The 19,407-nt window shown below is 39.0% G+C and overlaps 1 protein-coding gene across 1 annotated transcript in view; it reads right to left on the bottom strand.

The window, feature by feature from the left end:
• KCNQ1 (potassium voltage-gated channel subfamily Q member 1) overlaps positions 1-19,407 on the bottom strand; it is a gene marked incomplete at its 3' end in the record, with an annotated part of 366,747 nt that overhangs the window by 95,783 nt on the left and 251,557 nt on the right. The window contains exons 15-17 of the mRNA XM_082000813.1: positions 12,690-12,784; positions 11,952-11,998; positions 11,095-11,156 (exon numbers count right to left, since the gene is read on the bottom strand). Of these exons, the coding sequence (XP_081856939.1) occupies positions 11,095-11,156; positions 11,952-11,998; positions 12,690-12,784 (204 nt within the window). The remainder of the gene's footprint in view (positions 1-11,094; positions 11,157-11,951; positions 11,999-12,689; positions 12,785-19,407) is intronic.

Raw genomic sequence — 19,407 nt, 5'->3', positions numbered from 1 at the left:
GCAAAAATTATACTTGCCCATTTGCTTTCTAGGGTGTTCTTCTGTAAAACTCCTCCAGTTGAAGCTCTCTAGAAACTGGGGAGTAGCAGAATAAAGGATAAATAAGGTATCCTGACAACCACAGCATGCAATCACAGACACTGGTGGCACAACTGGAAAGTTTCCAGAAAATTTCAGCTACGATGAAGCAAAGACCCCATCTCCACTCAAGCTGACATTTTGAATATGTTTTACTCTTGGGGTTTTTGTTTTGACTGCCTCATTTGGCAGGATTATCATACACAATAATCAAGCCAAGTCAGATGTCTCTGTTGCTAACATTAACTAGAGTGGCACAACTAATGCCCACATATCCAGCTACCCTGGGACAGATAAGCTATGACAACCAGAGACAAAGAACCGTCAAAGACTCTGCACAAAGCTCAAGTGCATAGGAGGAAAATCACACACAAATGGTGGCTCCATAATGAAATGATAAAACAGAAAAAGGACAGCCCAGGCAGGGCAAAGAGCCAAGCCACACTTGGATTGGTAGACGTGTACAAACACAGACATATATGTAGATGTAACTTCTACTGTCAACATTTTTTTTTCAATAGGGATAATTTTAGAATATTTATAAGGCTGTACACATTTTCAGTTTGAAAGCAATGTATTTATTCACTCTTTTCCTATGGCTGAACAAAGGGTAGTATTTATCAAGTGTAGTGTCTGACAAAGCCTTTAGTGCTGTTAATCACACCAGCTTCCTTGATATATTAAGGCTATTGGGGCATAACTAGATAAAGATGCACATATTACTAAGTGAATCACCTTCTATCAGTCTAATGGAAACCAAGTGCTGATTTAAGTGGAGTCATCTGTTCAAAAAAGACAGAGAAAAAAACTGAAATAAACCCAAGATTAACAGATGTCGGAGAAGGGTCAATGGTGAGCAGTGTTGGATCCAAGACTTTTAAAATAGAAACGTACATGAATATTTGAACTCACTTGAATATTTCTCTCTGCTTGACTGTGCAAATATAGCATTTAATATAGTTTGTTTAGCTTTAAGTATTACATGCATAATTATCTATACATAGGACAAGTTTCTGTGTCATGTAAGCATGTTCAGTCCTCTCCACCCCTAGGCTCCTGGGCTACAAAATTATGTTAGGAGATTAATTTCTAGACGATTTAAAATCTACCATCTGAAATAGTCCCAGTACATTTACATTGGCTGGGTTGGTGTGGTTTATGTGTTTATATGTGATGTTCTCAAGTACTGGATGGTTTTAGTATTAATGGGCTATGATTACATTGAACATTACACTGGCCAATATAACTATTCAAAACTGGAGGGGTTTTTAAAGACAATATCAAAAAGGAATGCTGATTTGTGGTTAAGTCCCAGACACACCTTAAGTTAAATTCCTGGCTGTGCCACAGATGCCACTGTGTTACCTCGGGCAAGACACTTGCTGCACCTTAGCTGTAAAAGAGGGAAACAATATTTTCTTTTGCCCTTCTTTTCTCTATTTTTGTGTTTTTAGTCTGTCAGAGCAGGAACTCTCATGCTATGATGAACCTAACGAAGCTACCACAAAGAAGGTCCATCCTAAAGGGAGGCAGCTCATCAGACTGTCACACCCATGGCATACAAGGGCAATCACACTCTGCCAGGTTGGGCTGCTGGCTGATCACTGGAGCTACCAAGTGTAGCATCAGTTACTTTGAGATAGAAGGAGTACCTGTGACACGAGTACTTGCTAACTGCTAAGACATTGGGATACTTTAAAGACTTGTAAAAAGTCATCGTAATCATACTTGTTCTAGATGTTTATAGAAGTAATGCAAATCTTGATTTTCTTACAGAAAGATTAATTGTGATTTTGTCACAACCCCAGTGGGTAGGATGCAGGGACAGAGAAGTATTTGAGGAAACTGTATTTGCCATCTTTGTTTCCTGAGCTCTAGGAGGGGTAGGTACACTTCAAACCAGGTGTTCATATTCTACTTTTTATTGACTGCCTATTTTTCTTCTTGTCTTCCCTCTGACTCCCATCACTCTAAGTAGGAGTCAGACAGCAAAGGCTCCTTCTCTTTCTCTTCCTGCAATCTAACCAGCACAGGATCATTTCTGTTTTGCAATTTTATTTTTTTGGGGGGTGGGGCGAGGAAGCAGATAGGGTGACAGAAGGTATGGACTTCGTGTAAGAAAGGGAGTATACCTTCCTTTACTCTGAATCTTTTCCAAGAGCTGAATAGATTCCAACCTGAAAAGACTGCAGCCTGAATAGAGTCCTTTCAACTCCACACGCTTTTCCTCCCTGATACTTAACTGCAAATGAAAATAAAATATTTTAATTCTGGCAAGATCATTCTCAAAACAGATCTTTGACAAGGAACAATTTTAACTTTGATGCATCTAACTTCAGCAGAGGTTCATCCTAGTGTATCAAAACCAAAATTTGCCATTTATGTTAGAAGCTTTTTGGTCACTTGTTTGCAACACACACACACACACACAAATGAAATGCAGATATGATCTTATGGTCATTTCTTTTCCTGTAACCTATAAGAAAGACAAATAAAAGTCTTCTGTGTAGCACACTGTGCACATGTGTTGTTCACTTAAATCCCTTTTCTCTGATCCCCTCTCCACAGGGTATTTAGTCCATTCAACTGTTCCACATTCTCTCTCGGCATATTCACCATGCATTTCCATTCCATGTCAAATGTAAACAGTCTATGCACAAGAATGATGTAGGCTATGTTTCAACTCTTGCTTGGGTTTATCTTTGAATGCCAGACAAAACAAGCCTTATGTGGTTTAATAAAAAGATCAAGTCATGTCAATTTGCAGACCTTATATCTACCTGCATACCTACTCAAATATAAGCACAAATAGCTGATCCCCAAACCAGCAACTAGTCTGAAAATTGTTTAAAAGAGTATCAGCTGGTAACGCATTATTTCATTCTTCCATTTCCTCCCCCCCATTCCTAATTTATAGGATATATTGCATGTTACTTAGAATTCCTCTGGGATTTCTGCCCTTAGCCAGCAAGTAGACAGCTATGCGGATCGCAAGCATGCAGCCGTTGCCAGTGTTAAGAATTCAAAAGTCATTAATCAGATCCCAAACAGGGAAGAAATCAATGAGATTAAAAAAAAAAAGAAAAGTATATATAAAACAATTTGTATTTGTAAAGGTTTGCACTTGCCTTCATCGTCGTGCTTCCAAACCACTGCCTGCATCCAGAAGCGTTAGAAATTTGGGGTAAAATCTATAGCAACTCATTTAAACAGGAAGTCTTTTCTTTAGGGGTATTTCACTTCTGCTGCTTTGCTTTTAATAAAATTTGTAGAGGAGTATCACAGATGACTGCATGTGACGGAATGACCAGACGTTAATTAGCCACTGCTTTTGAACACTAGCACAGCAACTGTGTGCTACCTTGACCTAACTTCAGTCACTATTCTCTAGAATAGAGACTTAATATTTTGTCCTGCTCAACTTTATTTTACAGGGATTGAGTGTATATTCTCAATTCCTGCAAATAAGCTAATGAGCTGCAGTATCCTCACCATTTGAGGCTATTTAAGTTCAGATGCTAGATTTGGTTTTTGTTTGTGTTTAGGGTTTTTTTTAAATATCATCACATTTCCTGTGATCCAAGAGCTGACACTACAGAAACAGACCATAAAATACCATGATAGCTTGTAACATTGCTCTGTAGGCCAGGTCCGTAACTATATCTAAGCTACTGTGCCTAGATAATAGCCTACAGGTTATAGATAGTGCTTTATAGTGAGTATGTTAAACAGTTTCAACATTAATGCAAAAACTGCTTGTTTTTCATTTGTGCTGCAGTAGGACCTAATGATCTTCAAACAGATAAAATTAGTGCTAACAAATGGATGCAAGTGAAAGCAGACCTTCATGGCACAGTGCTGCAAAAACCCACATGAATATCCTCTAGACAGGCACAGTGCTCTGCTTGCACGGCCTTCGTAAACAGATCAGGTCTAAGACACTGTACAGCAACGGGCTGCATGGGTGACCAAATCCAGTGGCAAGCAGCTGTGTATAACAGCCGCACATAAAAAGGGCTATATCGAACAAGAATAAAGGTTATCTCACCCAGTTATCTTGTTTCTGGTGCAAGGCTTGTAGCAGAACCTTAAAAAAAGCGTGTAAGAAAGCACATGTACATAAAGTCATGCTTCTCCTCTTTTTACCAACCCATCACTGACTAGTGTTTAAAGTACTTGTTAAACCGGAGTTTACATCCAGACATCCTGTTTAATAATCCTCAAGCAAGCCCTTCTCCATGACTTTGCCTAATCTGTCTCTCAGTTTGTTTCTATTCTGGCTACCAAACTTTCTGGCAGCAGTGAATCCTACAAGTAATTATTTTTTGTTTTCATTTTTAACATTGTATGTTTGATAATTTTATTTCACTGAAGCTAGTGAGATGGAGAGCATAGGATACCGGAAATGGAAAGCTGCAGTTTTTCTTTGTTTACCCATTGAAATAGTATCAGATTGGTGATAGTAAAGCTATTAAAATTTTAAGGCTGCTTAATGACCTAGATTGATGAAAGATGTGCTTAGTTGTAGTCCAATTTATAGAAAATGGGCACCCTCCATCACAAAGTTCAGCACCAAAATTGCTTCCGTATGCTTGTACTTCAGCATCTGGAAAAAGACTAAGGATTAAATTAATAGTGATACTTAATCTTCCACATGCCTCAATATTCCTCCACATCCCCCAGGTTATTACTTCTGCATTACTGCAAGATCTATATACAAGATGAGTAACTGCTTGGTGGTGGTTGTTTTGATTTTTATTGATTTGCATATATTTTAAAATTTCAATCCAAACCCACATTTTTGTTCTGTTTCTAGCTATCAGGAAGGAAAATCCTCACACACTATTGCAGAAGCTGCCAATATTCAACACCTGAACTGACTCAGATATACTCAGTCTGCAAAGTGCTGAATATTTCCACACCAGTCACTTTCTGAAGCCATCTCTTCCAAATGTTGACTCCTGCCTCTAATCATGGTCTCCAGTACTGGTCAGAAATTCATAAGATGGTTGTTAGTCAGTCTTTTACCGTGCATTTTTCAGCATCATTATTCAATTAAAAATAAAGCCAAAATGTCCCTAGTCATTACACACTGATGTGCAAGAAGGCCATCGAAGGTCAAGGCCTTTTTCGAAGTTTGTACTAATTGCTATGTTACAGCAGGAAGCAGAGTAACTGTTCCCACAGGCTACAGAATGCCATAAAAAATAGACAAAAAAAACTCACCAAGGTTTGATCCTGTGTTAGATACGGCAGATCTTTCACGTAAAATTGGAAGACTGGCCACACACGAAGAATTCTTTCAGGTGAACGAGCTGTCAACATGAAACCTGGTATTTGTGAACCCAGGAAGAGGTAGATGAGATAATACTTTTCTAAGTAAAATATTAACCTATCTAATACATGTTCTTAGGATGGTGAATATGGAGCGTCCAATAATGAGACACACACATATATAGCTTTATACCTCCATTTATGACAGAAATGCTGTCATGTAACACACTTGTGTTGCTGAGTAAAACCGTATCACACTAACCAAAAGAAAAAAGCACTTCAAAGGTATACAATTTTGATAAAGCTTAATGCTTTTGCCTACCCTGATGAAGGAAGGCTGAAATGTTGGCTCATTGAAGCTACCTTGTGGTTTGATTAAAAGACCTTCTTCACAGCCTGCCAAGCCAAAGGAAAGACTCCCATCACTTTTAATGGGCTCCTGGAGCGTCTCCTAAACTTTTCTGTGTTGGATGGGCTTGGAGTTCATTGTTAGAAATGGTGTGATTACAATTAATCTTGTGGTACAATGAAGCATCAAATTTATGAACATTACAGTGAAATTCCTCTGCAAGATACAACTCAATTTAATTTTTTTTTTTTTTTTTAGCAAATCAACAGGAGAAATAAGTTAGATATGAAACCTTTTGCAACGGGGAACTATTAGTTGATCAGAAAGCAAGAGCAGGAAAGAGCAAGAGTAAAATTAGTAACTAGACCTAGACTTATCAATGGTCATTCTGTTTCTCTGGACTGTGTATAACAGGGTTCCAGCAAAACTGGTTTCTAATACACGCATGGATAGAATCAATACTCAGGTGAAACAATTACAGAAAATTATTAAGCCAGAAGAAAATGTCATACTGCGTATATAAATGTTGTAACATACAGGTCTCCACCACTTTTTGAAAGTCACCTTAAATAAAGCCTTTGCACTGACTTCTCTTTAAAGGTTTCATACTTGGCACTCACAGTGAAAAAACATATCAAAATAGATCATATCCTTACAGTTTTACTGAGCATGGGATCTATACATTTAACAATCAAAGATATTGTAGATGGAAGACAGAAAACCAAATCACCATAACCAGAACTCAAAAGAACTGTGCAAAGAGAACTTCTTTTCAGTTTTGGTGTCCAAGATCATTTCAGATTTCCAGTAGGCAACTCAAGCAGCGCAGTAGCATCTACTTTAGGGTAGATGTTTTCACATGATAGATTTGGTTTCAATTGACTTAAAAAGTGGTGCAATCTGCTTATAAAGTAAATCTGAAAAAGTGAAATGATTCTCTCTTCAGTGCTGCGCTGCACGTTCCAAATTCTGCGTGCTGCTCTTTGGGTCAGTACTAAGACAGAATACGAGGGTTCACATTTTTAGTTGTAAGCATGCAAAATGTGCATATGCTTGGAATGAATATTGTCTTGCAGAATTGTTGGATTCACATTAAAAGCTGTCACATGTCTCACTACTGTATACCTTCTGCATAAACAGAAATCTCCATTTAAACCTCTACAACTTAAAATTTAGTAGTAGGTAACACTACTCCTAATGTTCCATATAGTTGAAGAAGACTATTCTAAGATGCTAGTAGTGACCTCGGCAATACTGATATTAATACTGTACTTCCTGTCAAGTACAGGAATTGTTCTGACTATATTAGAAGGAACAGCCAGAAAATTGCTTTGGATTGCTATAACTATTCTTAAAAGGCAAATTTTAAAGTGTCCAAATCATTGCAGAAGGTTAAGTCCTATTTTTAAAACAACTTAACAGAGAATAGAGCATAATGTTTAGTGCTTAGAACGGTTTTAAAAATTTTTTTGTAAATCTGGGTGCTGTTATGCTGCTCTGGGACCGGCAGACTACAGGCAGGACCTACTGACATCCGGAGGAATCTGGTATGTAGGCACAAAGGACTGGTGGGAGTCCAGGGACTGCCAATTTTAGCCCTTTATTCTGGATGATTTTGTACAGTGCCCGTATTTAAGACCGAATTGCCTTAGGGCAGCCAAGCAACAAGCCTGGCTGATTACCTGAGAAGTGCAAGTTGTGCCTGTCGTATCTAAATTAATGGTCAGCAAAAGGTTGAAAAAGAGCATTACAGTCATTTATAGCCAAGGCATTTATAGTCTAAAAAGTTAGCATTACAGTCATTTATAGCCAAGCTGCAATTAAAGCAGTGAAAAGAAAAGAGGAGACGTAGCATCCAGAAGTTCCTGAGTGCGCTGTGGGCTGGTTCCTGGATCGAGCTGCTGGGCACACCCCGAACTAAAGCCCTGGCACGCAGTGCTCTGCGTGAGGATTAACAGCCCCGCGTACACACAGCTGTGCCTATCTGGAAAAACTGTTTTTGATTTTGATTTTGGTAGCGAGCCAGCCGCGGCCAGGTTTCTTGAGGGTAGGCTGAATAGTCATTCACAGATGTTTCAGGATAAAAAGAGAGAAGGCTGGTCACCGCAGATAAATTGATTTGCCGCTGTAATCCCGCTCAACATTCTCTGAGGGACCGGATCAGCGTATTTACACGCACACACTTGGGCCGCTGCTGCTTAGCGGGGTTTATGGGCTCGGGCTGGGCTCTGCGCTGGCCCAGAGCTGGCTGCTCTCCCCACGGATCGGGGTGTGGGCACGCGGGTGCCTGCAGCTGCCTGCACTCGGCCACGGCCACCCGCCTTTAGCAGGACGCAGCATTTGCCACCCTCCCCTTTGCAAGCGACAGAGAAAAACGGCGAAGTCAAAACATGCTGCGATTACACGTCGGGCTGGGATTTCTTGTCATAAAGGCCTATTGGGTTGTGCAGTTGCTAGTTCGGTTTACAAAACCGCCTCTTCAGTCGCTTGCCAAAATTACAAAACTCTGCGGGAAGGAATCTGCAGGAAGGTTCCTGCAGGCGTGATTCCTCCCCCCGGCTTTTGCGTATTAGGAAACAGTCTTTAGCTGCTTTATCACAAACTGTACGTATTACACGGTCAAAGTTTCACTCGGCGCACAAGATGAACAGACTCTACAGGACTCTCTCCCTCACATGAACATGTTCTTAAATGCAAAAGAAGAAAATAACATTTTTTGCTGATTTCAATACCTGGAAATTCAGATTTTTGCCATAAAGTACCATAATTCCTGCCAATACACTGCTGTTTGACTCTAAGCATTTTATTTTTAAAACGTCCCTTTCACATGCCATCTCTGTACTGCCAGCCGCACATATGCCTCTAGAACGTGTCTGCTCGTGTCGCAAGTACAAAAGCTTTGCAAGACTGACATGATGTCCCAGAAACATGATTAAATACTCTCGAAGGCAGAATTATCTTTATTTGTAAAAGCTTCTCAAGTTAAAATCTACCTCCACAAAAAGCCTATAGGAACATACCTAAAACTGGATTCTGCCTCTGTGATGTGCAAGTCGCAGATCCTCTGCTGACAGCAGACATCTATAAGCAGAAGCACTCAAAACTTTAAAAAATGAAAGTTCAGGATTTCTTCTCTTTCTGCTTTAGCACAGACTTCCTGACAACTGTACACCAGCCTTCCGCGGCAAGGAGCATCCCAACGATCATTGGGAAAGATCTATTAGAACTCGGCTTATCCCCGTGGCAGGGGAAGTACCACGTAATTTCTTGCTGTAGCAGGAGTGTCCAAATAATTTCAGAAGGCTACGGCTCATTCTAAAATGACTTAAAGGAGATTTTTCAAATGCACAAAAGGTGGCTAGATGCTAACACTAGCCTGCACCCCTAAAAATCTCTCCGTCGGAAGTCCAAGATTCAAAACTAACTCACAAGCCAAACGGGATGTAACTGTTTAAAATATGTAGTCACCTTTGAAACCAGTTGATATAGATGTCCTTTATACAGTGCTCAGCTCAGAAAGGATTTAACTGTATGTTGAAGGCATACCGTGTCCTTTACGGGAAAGAGAAGGCCAATCTCTGAGAGCAAAAATACCAAAAAAATAGCTTTGGCCGCCATCTGCAGCTGCAACAAAAATGTGATTTCGCCATTGCCAGTGTGTTGTCATGTATACCACTGTTTGCCGAGTCCAACCGAAATTCTCTATTTTTAGTCTTTCAGCTACTTTCAGATAAAATTCCTGCAGATAGGACTAGCTGTATAGGGCAGATAACATACAACTCTGAAACCACAGATGACCTCATGCAACTGCAAAGAAAGAATGGTCTGTTACTTAAAACAAGGCTAAAATTTAACCCGGCTATACTAAAATTAAATAGGGAGTGTTTTACAGTCCCATTACAAGACATAAAACAACAGCCACTATAAATTCACGGTATACTTATTTGTAAGGGTGTAAAAAGAGTAATTAATAACCCCAAAACAGCTTATCTCTGAGCCAGCACAGCACCAAAGCTTTCCCAGGCTCGTTGGAGATGTTACAAATAGCACTGAGAAGCTATTTCAAGCTGTCATTTGAGAATTATTTGTTCAAACTGGAAAGTCATTGCTCTTTGTCACAAGTCACAAGACATTTTTTAGTGTTCCACACTTTTAGTTGACATTACGGAGAGAAAATAAATAAATGTAATCCAAACTTTCTGAAAGAGCTTCCATGTGTAAGAACACTTAGCAACCACAGATCCAAACGAGCACTGCACAGCGATTCTTCTTTGTCGAAAATGCACCGTACCTTCTACCTTCTACTTCACCCTTTCTGTGTGTCACCCTATATACCAAAAGGCACCAGTTGCCTTTAAAATGCCACTTATTTCCGATAGATTGAAGCACAGTTCTGAGTACTATCACTCAAGTTTATTCTTAAGTATTTAAGGAGAAATGTGTAAGGAACGGATACGGCACAAGTGAATCAATACAGATCAGGGTGCTCGGTTTGCATCCCTTGCGATGCGTTGCCCACACCTCTTTTGGTTTGCAGCATATTTGCTGGGTATTTCTTCAGAACAAATCCCTCATGACGTTATCACATACTTCCAGTTGTAGCAGAAACACTCTGAAAGATCTTTTCCTCAAGAAAACTTTTCACTCCTTAGTAGTGAATGAACGGTTTAGATACATGAAGGGAATAATCCTAAGGTAAAGAAATTCCTTCACCCCCTCACCAAATCACTATAAGAGATCAGTAAAAGATTCAAACCACTCCTCTTAACTCTCTCTTTCTTTCCTTAATACCAGCATAGGCAAACCTGTATTTTTTCCAATGACATAGCTCCTACCTGTCATGTTGTCTTTCAAGCACAGCTAGCATTGAAATAAAGGGTTACAAAGCACTTAACTGTTAATTTGAGATTATAGAACGAGTCTGATTTTTTCTGGCTTCACGTCACTTGAAAGGAGAAACTCCATTTGTCATAAGGAATGAAAACCAGGACAGAACAAGGTTTGCCATCGCGCTCTCTGAGGAATTGTAGGTGGAGTTATATAAACAACAGAGCAACGGTCGGGGGAAATCTTAGGGACTGTAATATACTGAGGTACCAAAGGAGGAAGGAAATAGAACACTGAGACATGTGTAATATACACAATTAAAAATCAAAAACCCAAGTGAGTCCCAACAGAGACCGAAATCAATTAACGTCTGGTGTTTTTTTATTCTGTTAAAATGACAGGAAAGAACCAAAAATGCAATCTGCCACAAAAATTACGCTTCATCACCTGGAAAAGGTGGGCATTCAACTCTATTTTAAGCGGAATTTTTCCCCACAGCCTATGAAACAAGCACTGTTGGATCACAGACCCTCTCCTCATTCACTGCCACTCTAACTGAGACTTACCTTGTCCTCCACTCTGTTCAGCCTGGCACCAATCGTGTTATTCCCTCGATCTTTGCTTTTTTCTGTGGAACAAGAAACATTTTCAAATTGATATATGGTGGTATAACAAAATAGGAGCAAGCCACAACAGGGTGTGTTTAACTAGCCCACCAACACAGTGTAACTGAACACCTTGGCCAGGCTGGTAGTTCTATTCCTTAAAAGCAGCTTTTTGTTTCTTTTTATAGCATTAGCCCATGCCATGGCTTTTAATAGTTCTTGGGTTTAAGGCACTTTCAACCTTAGTTTTATGCTTTAACCTGGGAGAACAAAACTGTTCCCAATTTAGTTAATGTTTTAATTGCCATTTAAAAACAATCTGCCTCTATGCAAAAAACTCTACAACCAACTTGAACGATGCGTTTGGTAACACTTTATCTTTTTTTTGCCTATAAACTATATAGAAATATGAGTTTGAAAATGACATTAACAGAGAATTTTCATTAACCAGGCTTGTCACAAACAAGCTTAGTACTTTGTGCTCCTTTCCAGTCTCTTTTCAAACCTATCAAATCTCTATGTGAATATTACTGATTTCATAGGAACTCTGTAATCATAGCATGCCATTTTATTGAAAATATGGTTAGTCTTGGAGAGATTAGAGCCGACATCTTGAAAACTTCAGTGAAAGTAGGTGATTTAAATATCTAAAGAAGAACAAACTTATTTTAAAGGTGTTGATGACTAAATATTCAGGCCACAACTGGTTGGCACTGTTTAAAAATTTGGCAACAAAATAAAAAGTATTTTAACAAGTATTTTCCATTAATTATATCTTCATCAGATTAACTTCAGACACATCCTTCATATTAACTTACCTGAGACAGAGATAAAAAGAGATGGCTTCCCTATGGATTGGTCCAACCTATAAACCAAAAAGAATCATTTTTAGCTTTTATCAGTCTGACTCAGCTTCTTCACTTTCTCTAGCTGGAGTGGGGGGACCTCTTCACAAACAAACAAAGTTAAGTTCAAATAGTTCTTGTTTGTAGTAGTAGTGAAGCTTTGGGCTAAGAATTGCTTGAAATTAAAAAAAAAACAAAAACAAAATTGGATTAGATTCAGATTGGTCTTCAGCTTATTTAACTACTGTAAAGTTTTACCATGCCCATCGCTTTTCCATGTGAACAGCATTCTTTACTCTTTTCCTTATTCTTCTGCGGCTTATTTGTTGCATCTATCTGTCACCTCTTAGTTTGCTCTTAAGTGCAATTCTACCAGAGCAGGTAACAGTATTTCATTCTGCCCGTATAATACAGCCCCTAACATATAGGGATTACAGTGTATAGTCAAAGCTAGCAGGGGCTGAGGCAATGCACGTAAGTATAATGAAAATTGTAAGTCTCAGTGATCAGATTTTTAGGCTCTTTGCCTTTTCCTTCCCGTGTGAAAAGAAAACTTGAACGCCATTTTATATTCTGTAACTTTGCACAGTCCTACCAATATGGCACCTGTAACCCTGTCAGTTTTTGGTCCCCAGCCCAAATCATCGACTTATTTCCAAATATCCCTCTGCTGGTGATTACAGATACAGAGACAGAACTTCATTGACATACCTCCTCTGTAACTCCTTGATTCGCACCATCAGGTTGAGGTGACCCTGAGAATACTGCTCAATAACATCTCGGACATCATAGGGCTTTCTAGCTTGCTGTAAAATAAAAAAAAAAAACAAAACGCATGCTTTTAAGCCACAAGGATGTAAGAATGGTCTATGGTCCTGTAGATTTTTTTCAAGAGTAAACAGTAAGTTCTTTTAACCCTGCTTTTAACACTGTGTAAACATTTGAGATATTTTGATTGTTGCCATGATCACACACTTTTGGTGGAATAATTATGACTGTTCTGATTTCATCCACCTTTTTGTTATTGCAGGTCTGCATGCCTTGCAAGAGATTATCCACTGAACTTGGGGCCAAAAGAACCTGAGGCCAAAAAAGTATAACCGGCACTTGGCTCAGAAGTTTGTGGTCACTCTAGTTTCTTCTGGGAATAAGGTTCAGACTCCTTGGCCACTGAATAGCAAAGAGGTCTTTCACACACGCAAGCCCTGTCAGTCAGCAGCAAGACAGCTGGAGTCCTCAGTTCAGCTCTTAACCATGGGAAGGTTAAAGCAGAGTCCTGGCTGAAGGTGCATGACTGATTTCCATTTCCAGAAAGAGTGGCTGAGCTTTCAAATCTACTGGGAAATACTGGGAAAATATTGGTGCAAGGGATGACCAGGGAGAAATCCCTGTGTCTGTAATTTTCACTTCATATATGGGAAAGCCGTAATCTGACCTATTAGTAATAAAACCACGTTTGTGTATTATTAAAGACCATAATTTTAATCAGTAAACACCAAGACTAACTGGAAAGTAAATAAATGAACTTGTTGAACCCAGCGACAAATTAAAAATATCTTAATCCTACATCTAGAGACTGGAGTCCGATCAGTGCCAGAGCTACATATTAGAAGCAGTAATGAAGCTCTAACACCACAGAGAGGAGGACAGAGGAGAGGAGTAGGGTGTAAAATTCACACATTAGACAGAACAGTAACACCTGTACTTACGATTTGGTAGAAAACTTTTTCTTAAAATCAGTCAAAAAACACAGTAACAATAAATGATACGCCAGCAGGTATTAAGGGAGGTGACTCTACCCCTCTGCTGTGCTCTGGTGAGACTCCACCAGGAGTACTGCGTCCAGCTCTGGAGCCCTCAGCACAGGAAAGACATGGACCTGTTGGAGAGGGTTCAGAGGGCCACAAAGATGATCAGAAGGATGGAACACCTCTCCTATGAAGAAAGGCTGAGAGAGTTGGGGTTCTGGAGAAGAGAAGGCTCCAGGGAGACCTTATTGCAGAGTTTCAGTACTTAAAGGGGGCTTATAAGAAAGATGGGGACAGACTGTTTAGCAGGGCCTGTAGCAATGGGACAAGGGGTAATGGTTTTAAACTAAAAGAGGGTAGATTCAAGCTACATATAAGGAAGAAATTTTTCACCATGAGAGTGGTGAAACACTGGCACAGGTTGCCCAGAGAGGTGGTAGATGCCCCAGCCCTGGAAACATTCAAGGTCAGGTTGGACGGGGCTCTGAGCACCCTGATCTAGTTGAAGATGCCCCTGCTCATTGCAGGGGGTCAGACTAGATGACCTTCTTTAAAGGTCCCTTCCAACCCAAACTATCCTATGATTCTACATGTCTGACTCATTCATTATGCTGTCTACAGATACGCTGTAGATAATTTTCAAGGTTTGGTAAAAACCTTGGTAACACTGAATTACAGCTTTTCTTTTCTTGCACCTTTTGAGTAGAAGGAAAAGATTTTACACGGGTAGCTTCTAACATACAAGAATTTGTATCCCGTTTGAGGTCTCAGAAATATTTTGTCACCTGTACTTCAAAAGCAGGCGATGTCTCTGCACTGCTTTAACCTTATTTCACATGCTGCAGGATTTCCTTAATTCCATGCCACAAATACCTTCGTTTGTAAGCCAAAGCAAAGCAGGACACAATATAAAAACCAGGCTGTGGCACCTTAATGCAGCCCCCTTCACCTTCCTGGGAGGTAGCGCCCACATTTTAGGAATCATTACTTTAATAATATCACTTCATCAAACAAATTACATTGCAGTCTGCCAGATTCCCCAAAGCCAACCTTGGGTGAATGTGAGATACTCTCTAGTGGAAGGCTAAGCAAGAATGGGAATTGCTTCTATCTAACCAGAGAGCACACCAAAGAATTCCCAAGAACCCTGCATACTTACACATGTATAAATCATAACTAACATCCACAAAGAAAGAAATATGATTCAACGATAGCATAAGTCCCTAAGTCTTTCCATGGACTAGTACTGTAAACATGATGATGTAAATTAAAAAAAAAAAAGAAGAATTCTTGGATTATTTTTTACTATAAATAAGCAAGGGAGAAATCTGCAAGATCAGCTTGAAAAATCCAGGCTCAGAAAAGCTTTTCAGTAAGAATAAAGATGCAGACCTTTCTTCTGCCACCCTCATATTCTGATGCAGGTGTCTGACAGCAGAAAGAGTAGGTATGTCGCTGCCTGCTTTTCATTTACTGGGCTGCTTCTTTCTGTTTCAAATAAGAACTGAAAACCTGAAGTAAACAGAATTTATGAATGAAGCTTAATTTCTGAGTAGGATAGGGTATATAATAGTCAGCACTGATTATTCTGTAATTACTTCATATTGAAAGCTGATCTTCCAAGAGAAAATACTGTTGATGTTGTCAACATGTTAGTTTTGTAAAAGGGAAAAAACCTGCAGCAGGCAATGGATGAGTATTGCAGAAACAAAAGTAGAAGCCAGTCCCACAGCTTTCCTTAACTTCTCTACTTTACTTTTGTCTCTCTGCTAATTAACCAATACTCATGGCAAAAATCTTCTTAAATGCGTTAAAATTTCCCCCATCATATACAGAAGTTTGCAAAAGGCAAAAAAGCCAATGCCAAATATTAAATGTGCACCACTGGCCGTTGCTGTTCCCTAATAACTGCATGTGCAGGGAGGCAGACCCTGCTGGGGGAAAGGGAGAGGGGAATCTGCGCAAGGGGAATTTCTGGGAAATGTAACCAGCTAACAGCCAAATAAATTGGGTAGAACATCCTTTGAAGCACAGGACACTCTGAACTACATTGTTTGGTACAGCTCAGTATGGAGATTAGAAAAGATTACACACACAATTCATGATTCATACCATGACAAATGAATTACATAAGATGATGAATTATAGGACTATAAATGCAAGATTTTCCGGTGAAATTGTAACAAACCAGGCAACAGTTACTCATATCATCAGTTGAACTACAACCCGTATTTTTACTTTATGCTATATATACAATATGTGCCATGGTGAAAAACATAACACAAGTTAAAAACATATTTTAGAAGGAAATTGAGTTACTCAACAGGAAGGATTTACATGGAAAGAAAAAACGAGTTTTCAAAATGACAATGGGAAATCAGATCAAATCCCTGGTCTCTGGATCCGTGTTGGGTATCACTGTTGTATCCATGTGCGTAAGTCTTAAGACGTTTAGAAACTTTCCTAATTGGAAGACAAAGGTTATTTACTCGTGAATCCAGCTAATGGAATAACAGAGTATGGTGATTTTCTTTCTGAAATTCAATTGTAAGGTTAGACTGTGCCAAAGAAATCTGATTTGTAACTAATGTATTAAATTCATTTTTGGTAGGTGGGGTGAACAATGCCTAGAAAACCATTAATTTCTAAGTAGTTTTCCTTATAATCTACAGAATCCTTCCTTAACCATGAGTCATTCACCTTAGCTGCTGCACAAGACTTGTGTTGACTACTGGTAGAATATTATCTTTCGTACACAATTTGAAACAGTCCTACACACTTTACAAGAGCATAAACACATCCATAAAAAAAGGTATTAATTCTTTATAATATTATGCTGGGTTCTTACTTGGACATCATCATATGGACTACATTCAAACCTGGACTTTAAAATATAGCATAAAGTTCTCCCCTTGTTTTAAAGAGGAAATGATGCCCAAGTGTGATGCTTCACAAAGAATTGCTTTTCATGTCCTTTGAAATTTCTTTGTATGCCTGTTTAACTTCTCTTTATTTATTTTACTTATTTTTTTAAAACAGGAAGACTCTGCTTTCTAACTGACTTTTGTCCTTGTGGTGCCATCACCCCCTGTTATTAATTAAGCTCTTAAAAAAAAAAATGTATCTAGGCAAATTTAGGCATACAGGTGTATCCTGCAGACAGCTGGTATAGTTTATGAACTATGCAGTGTTCATGCTGGGACCTATTTTCAAAATTTTCCTTTTCCTCTCTTTCCTATAGCTTCCACTCCCCAAAAGCTTCAGAGGCATCTCTCAAAAAATACTCCTTTTAATTGCTGGCCTTGGAATTACTTATGTTCCAGCTAATTTTAAGCATGAATAGTCCAATGAACTTCAGCTGGAATTTGGATTTCTTCAACAGAAAAAAAAATTTTCAACAGAAAAAGACCCCTGAATTTTCTTTTAGGAAGATACATTTCACATAAACACGAAAAGGTTAGAAGGCAAGTATCTACCAGAAAACATCTGTGCAGACCCCTTAAATGCTGAAAGAGACATTTTTAAAATGCATCCTCTGCTTTACCTTAATTTAAGGTATTGCATTGGACTGGTTATTAGAAACTGTATAGTCATTACTTGGCACATGTTTAAACATTTTAATTTCTTATGACTATTTTATGTGCACACAATAGAACAAAGCAGATTTACAACACACTTTTGAGGAAAGAATAATGACAGTGGTTATCTCTTAATTACAGGAGAGATTTTCAAAAGCACCTTGTGGCTTGAATTTCAAGGTGACTTTGTGCATTGTTACTTAGGTGCTTTTGAAAACTGTACCTTTGGTGCTCTCCAAATTTTTAAATCCGGTCATAACCGTGTGTTCAGAAATTACGGAGAAGTATCAGATATCCCCCATACGTTCCTGTTGGGAGATTCTTCTGCTGACAAAACCAGCAACGTATCACTTGCACGCAGGAGTGACTCGAGACACGTTTCACTTCTGCCTGACATTTTTAGTTCTTTAGTAACAGCTAATATTGACAGCTCAGGAAGAAGAAAGACTACCAAAGAAGGGTGAGAGACAACCTCGTTGAGGGATTTTGTAGATGGCCAAGACCAGGTCTTTTGCAGATGCGAAAGTGAGAGTACAACTGAGAAGCCAGATTAGCAATGGGGAGACTGAGTACAAACAAGTTTTAAGTATGAACTGAATAGTCCCATTCTATTCAGTCAAATGCTTTTTCAGCTTCTATCAAATCATCTGCCGCAGGGGAGTTTCATTTATTTGCCAGGTGGATAATGTTGCACACAGTGTTCAGGCATTTTTAAAAATCTGTTTTTGACAAATACCACTTGGGAGGTAGATATATAATGTGTAGATTTCTTGTTTCTAAGCAATTTAGTTAATACCACGGCAAATATTTTATGATCTAAATTTATGAGAGTAACGATTCAGTAATTACCACAGAGCAAAGGATCACAATCAGGCTTTAGAAGGAGAATAATTTAAAGTTTAATGGAACTGGCCACGTTTAGGCAGTTTTTCACAGAACAGCAGTGGACACATCACCGGAATGGGTATGTCGCTTGCCAAGTTACAAGTGCTGGCCAGCAAGTGTTAAGGAGCTTCTCAACAAAATGACTATAAAAATTATTTTCAAGCAGTCCAGACATTGTGCCTTTCTTAATTTTAGTCTAATAAAACTAACGGGTGAAATGTGCTAGCAGAAATTTTCTGAAAGCACCAACTCCAAGAAAACCCTCGGAGTTCAATCATGGGAGATTTCAGCCTAAATGGTGACAGTCTGAATACATTAACACATAACTGAAACAAATTTCTGAAAAGCTCAGGCAACCTTAGCCATAAATTAGCTCATGAAGGTTGGTAAAAGCTTCAAAGCAGAAAACTGATAAAGAATTCAGGCAGCGTTTCTGAATTTCAGTGAGGAAGTCAGAATCATGGTTTTAAAGTAGCAGCAAGCATCGCCTTACAGAAACAGTGATCTCTTGGACTGTTAGTCATCATCATCATTACCATCATCATCACCATCTTTTTGATCCTAAATGTTGTGACCTTCAGATTTGAAGGAAAAAGGACACCATTGCGTTTTTTTGGGTCTAGATTAAGGGCGGGAAAGCTTTTTAATCTATTGTAAGCAGAAGTGGTGAGGTCATATATGAAAACGGATGTGGACAGTTAAGACTCTCTCTCTCTTTGCATTTTCAGTTGTGAAGCCTGCTCTCCAGAGATTGTCCCTTCTTAATTAATTTTAAGTATAGTAATATATTTCTTACATATATACATTCACCTGGTTTAAATCAAGCTGAAGGCTGTTGACACATGTTTTTACTGGCTTAAAGAAATTGATTTAGAAACCACATTCTTAGAAAGTTTGCATTCAGAATTTTTTATTCAGATCAGGCAACAAGGTTAATTAGCTACCGTGAAATGCTTATGGTATCGCAATATCACTGCAAGTGAAGTGGCACCCAGGAGACGTACGTCAGTGAGGGCTAGAGGAGTAAAGAGAACTGAAACCCAGCAAACTGGGAAGAAGGTCTCCTACCTGTGCAGAGGGGAGAAGGGAAAAGGAAGGAGAAAACTTCCAATACGCTAACAAATTTCCACCCCGGTTTCTTATCAGGGCTTCATTATCATCAAGTAAAAGACAGAAACAAGGCTGAGGTATTATTTTAATCTCTAATGCTACTGACTC

Source organism: Phaethon aethereus (genome assembly GCF_964289735.1).
Source record: "Phaethon aethereus genome assembly, chromosome: 5".
Lineage (NCBI taxonomy): Eukaryota > Metazoa > Chordata > Aves > Phaethontiformes > Phaethontidae > Phaethon > Phaethon aethereus.
The sequence above is the reverse complement of the archived record's forward strand: the minus strand, read 5'-3'. Positions and strand labels throughout refer to the sequence as shown.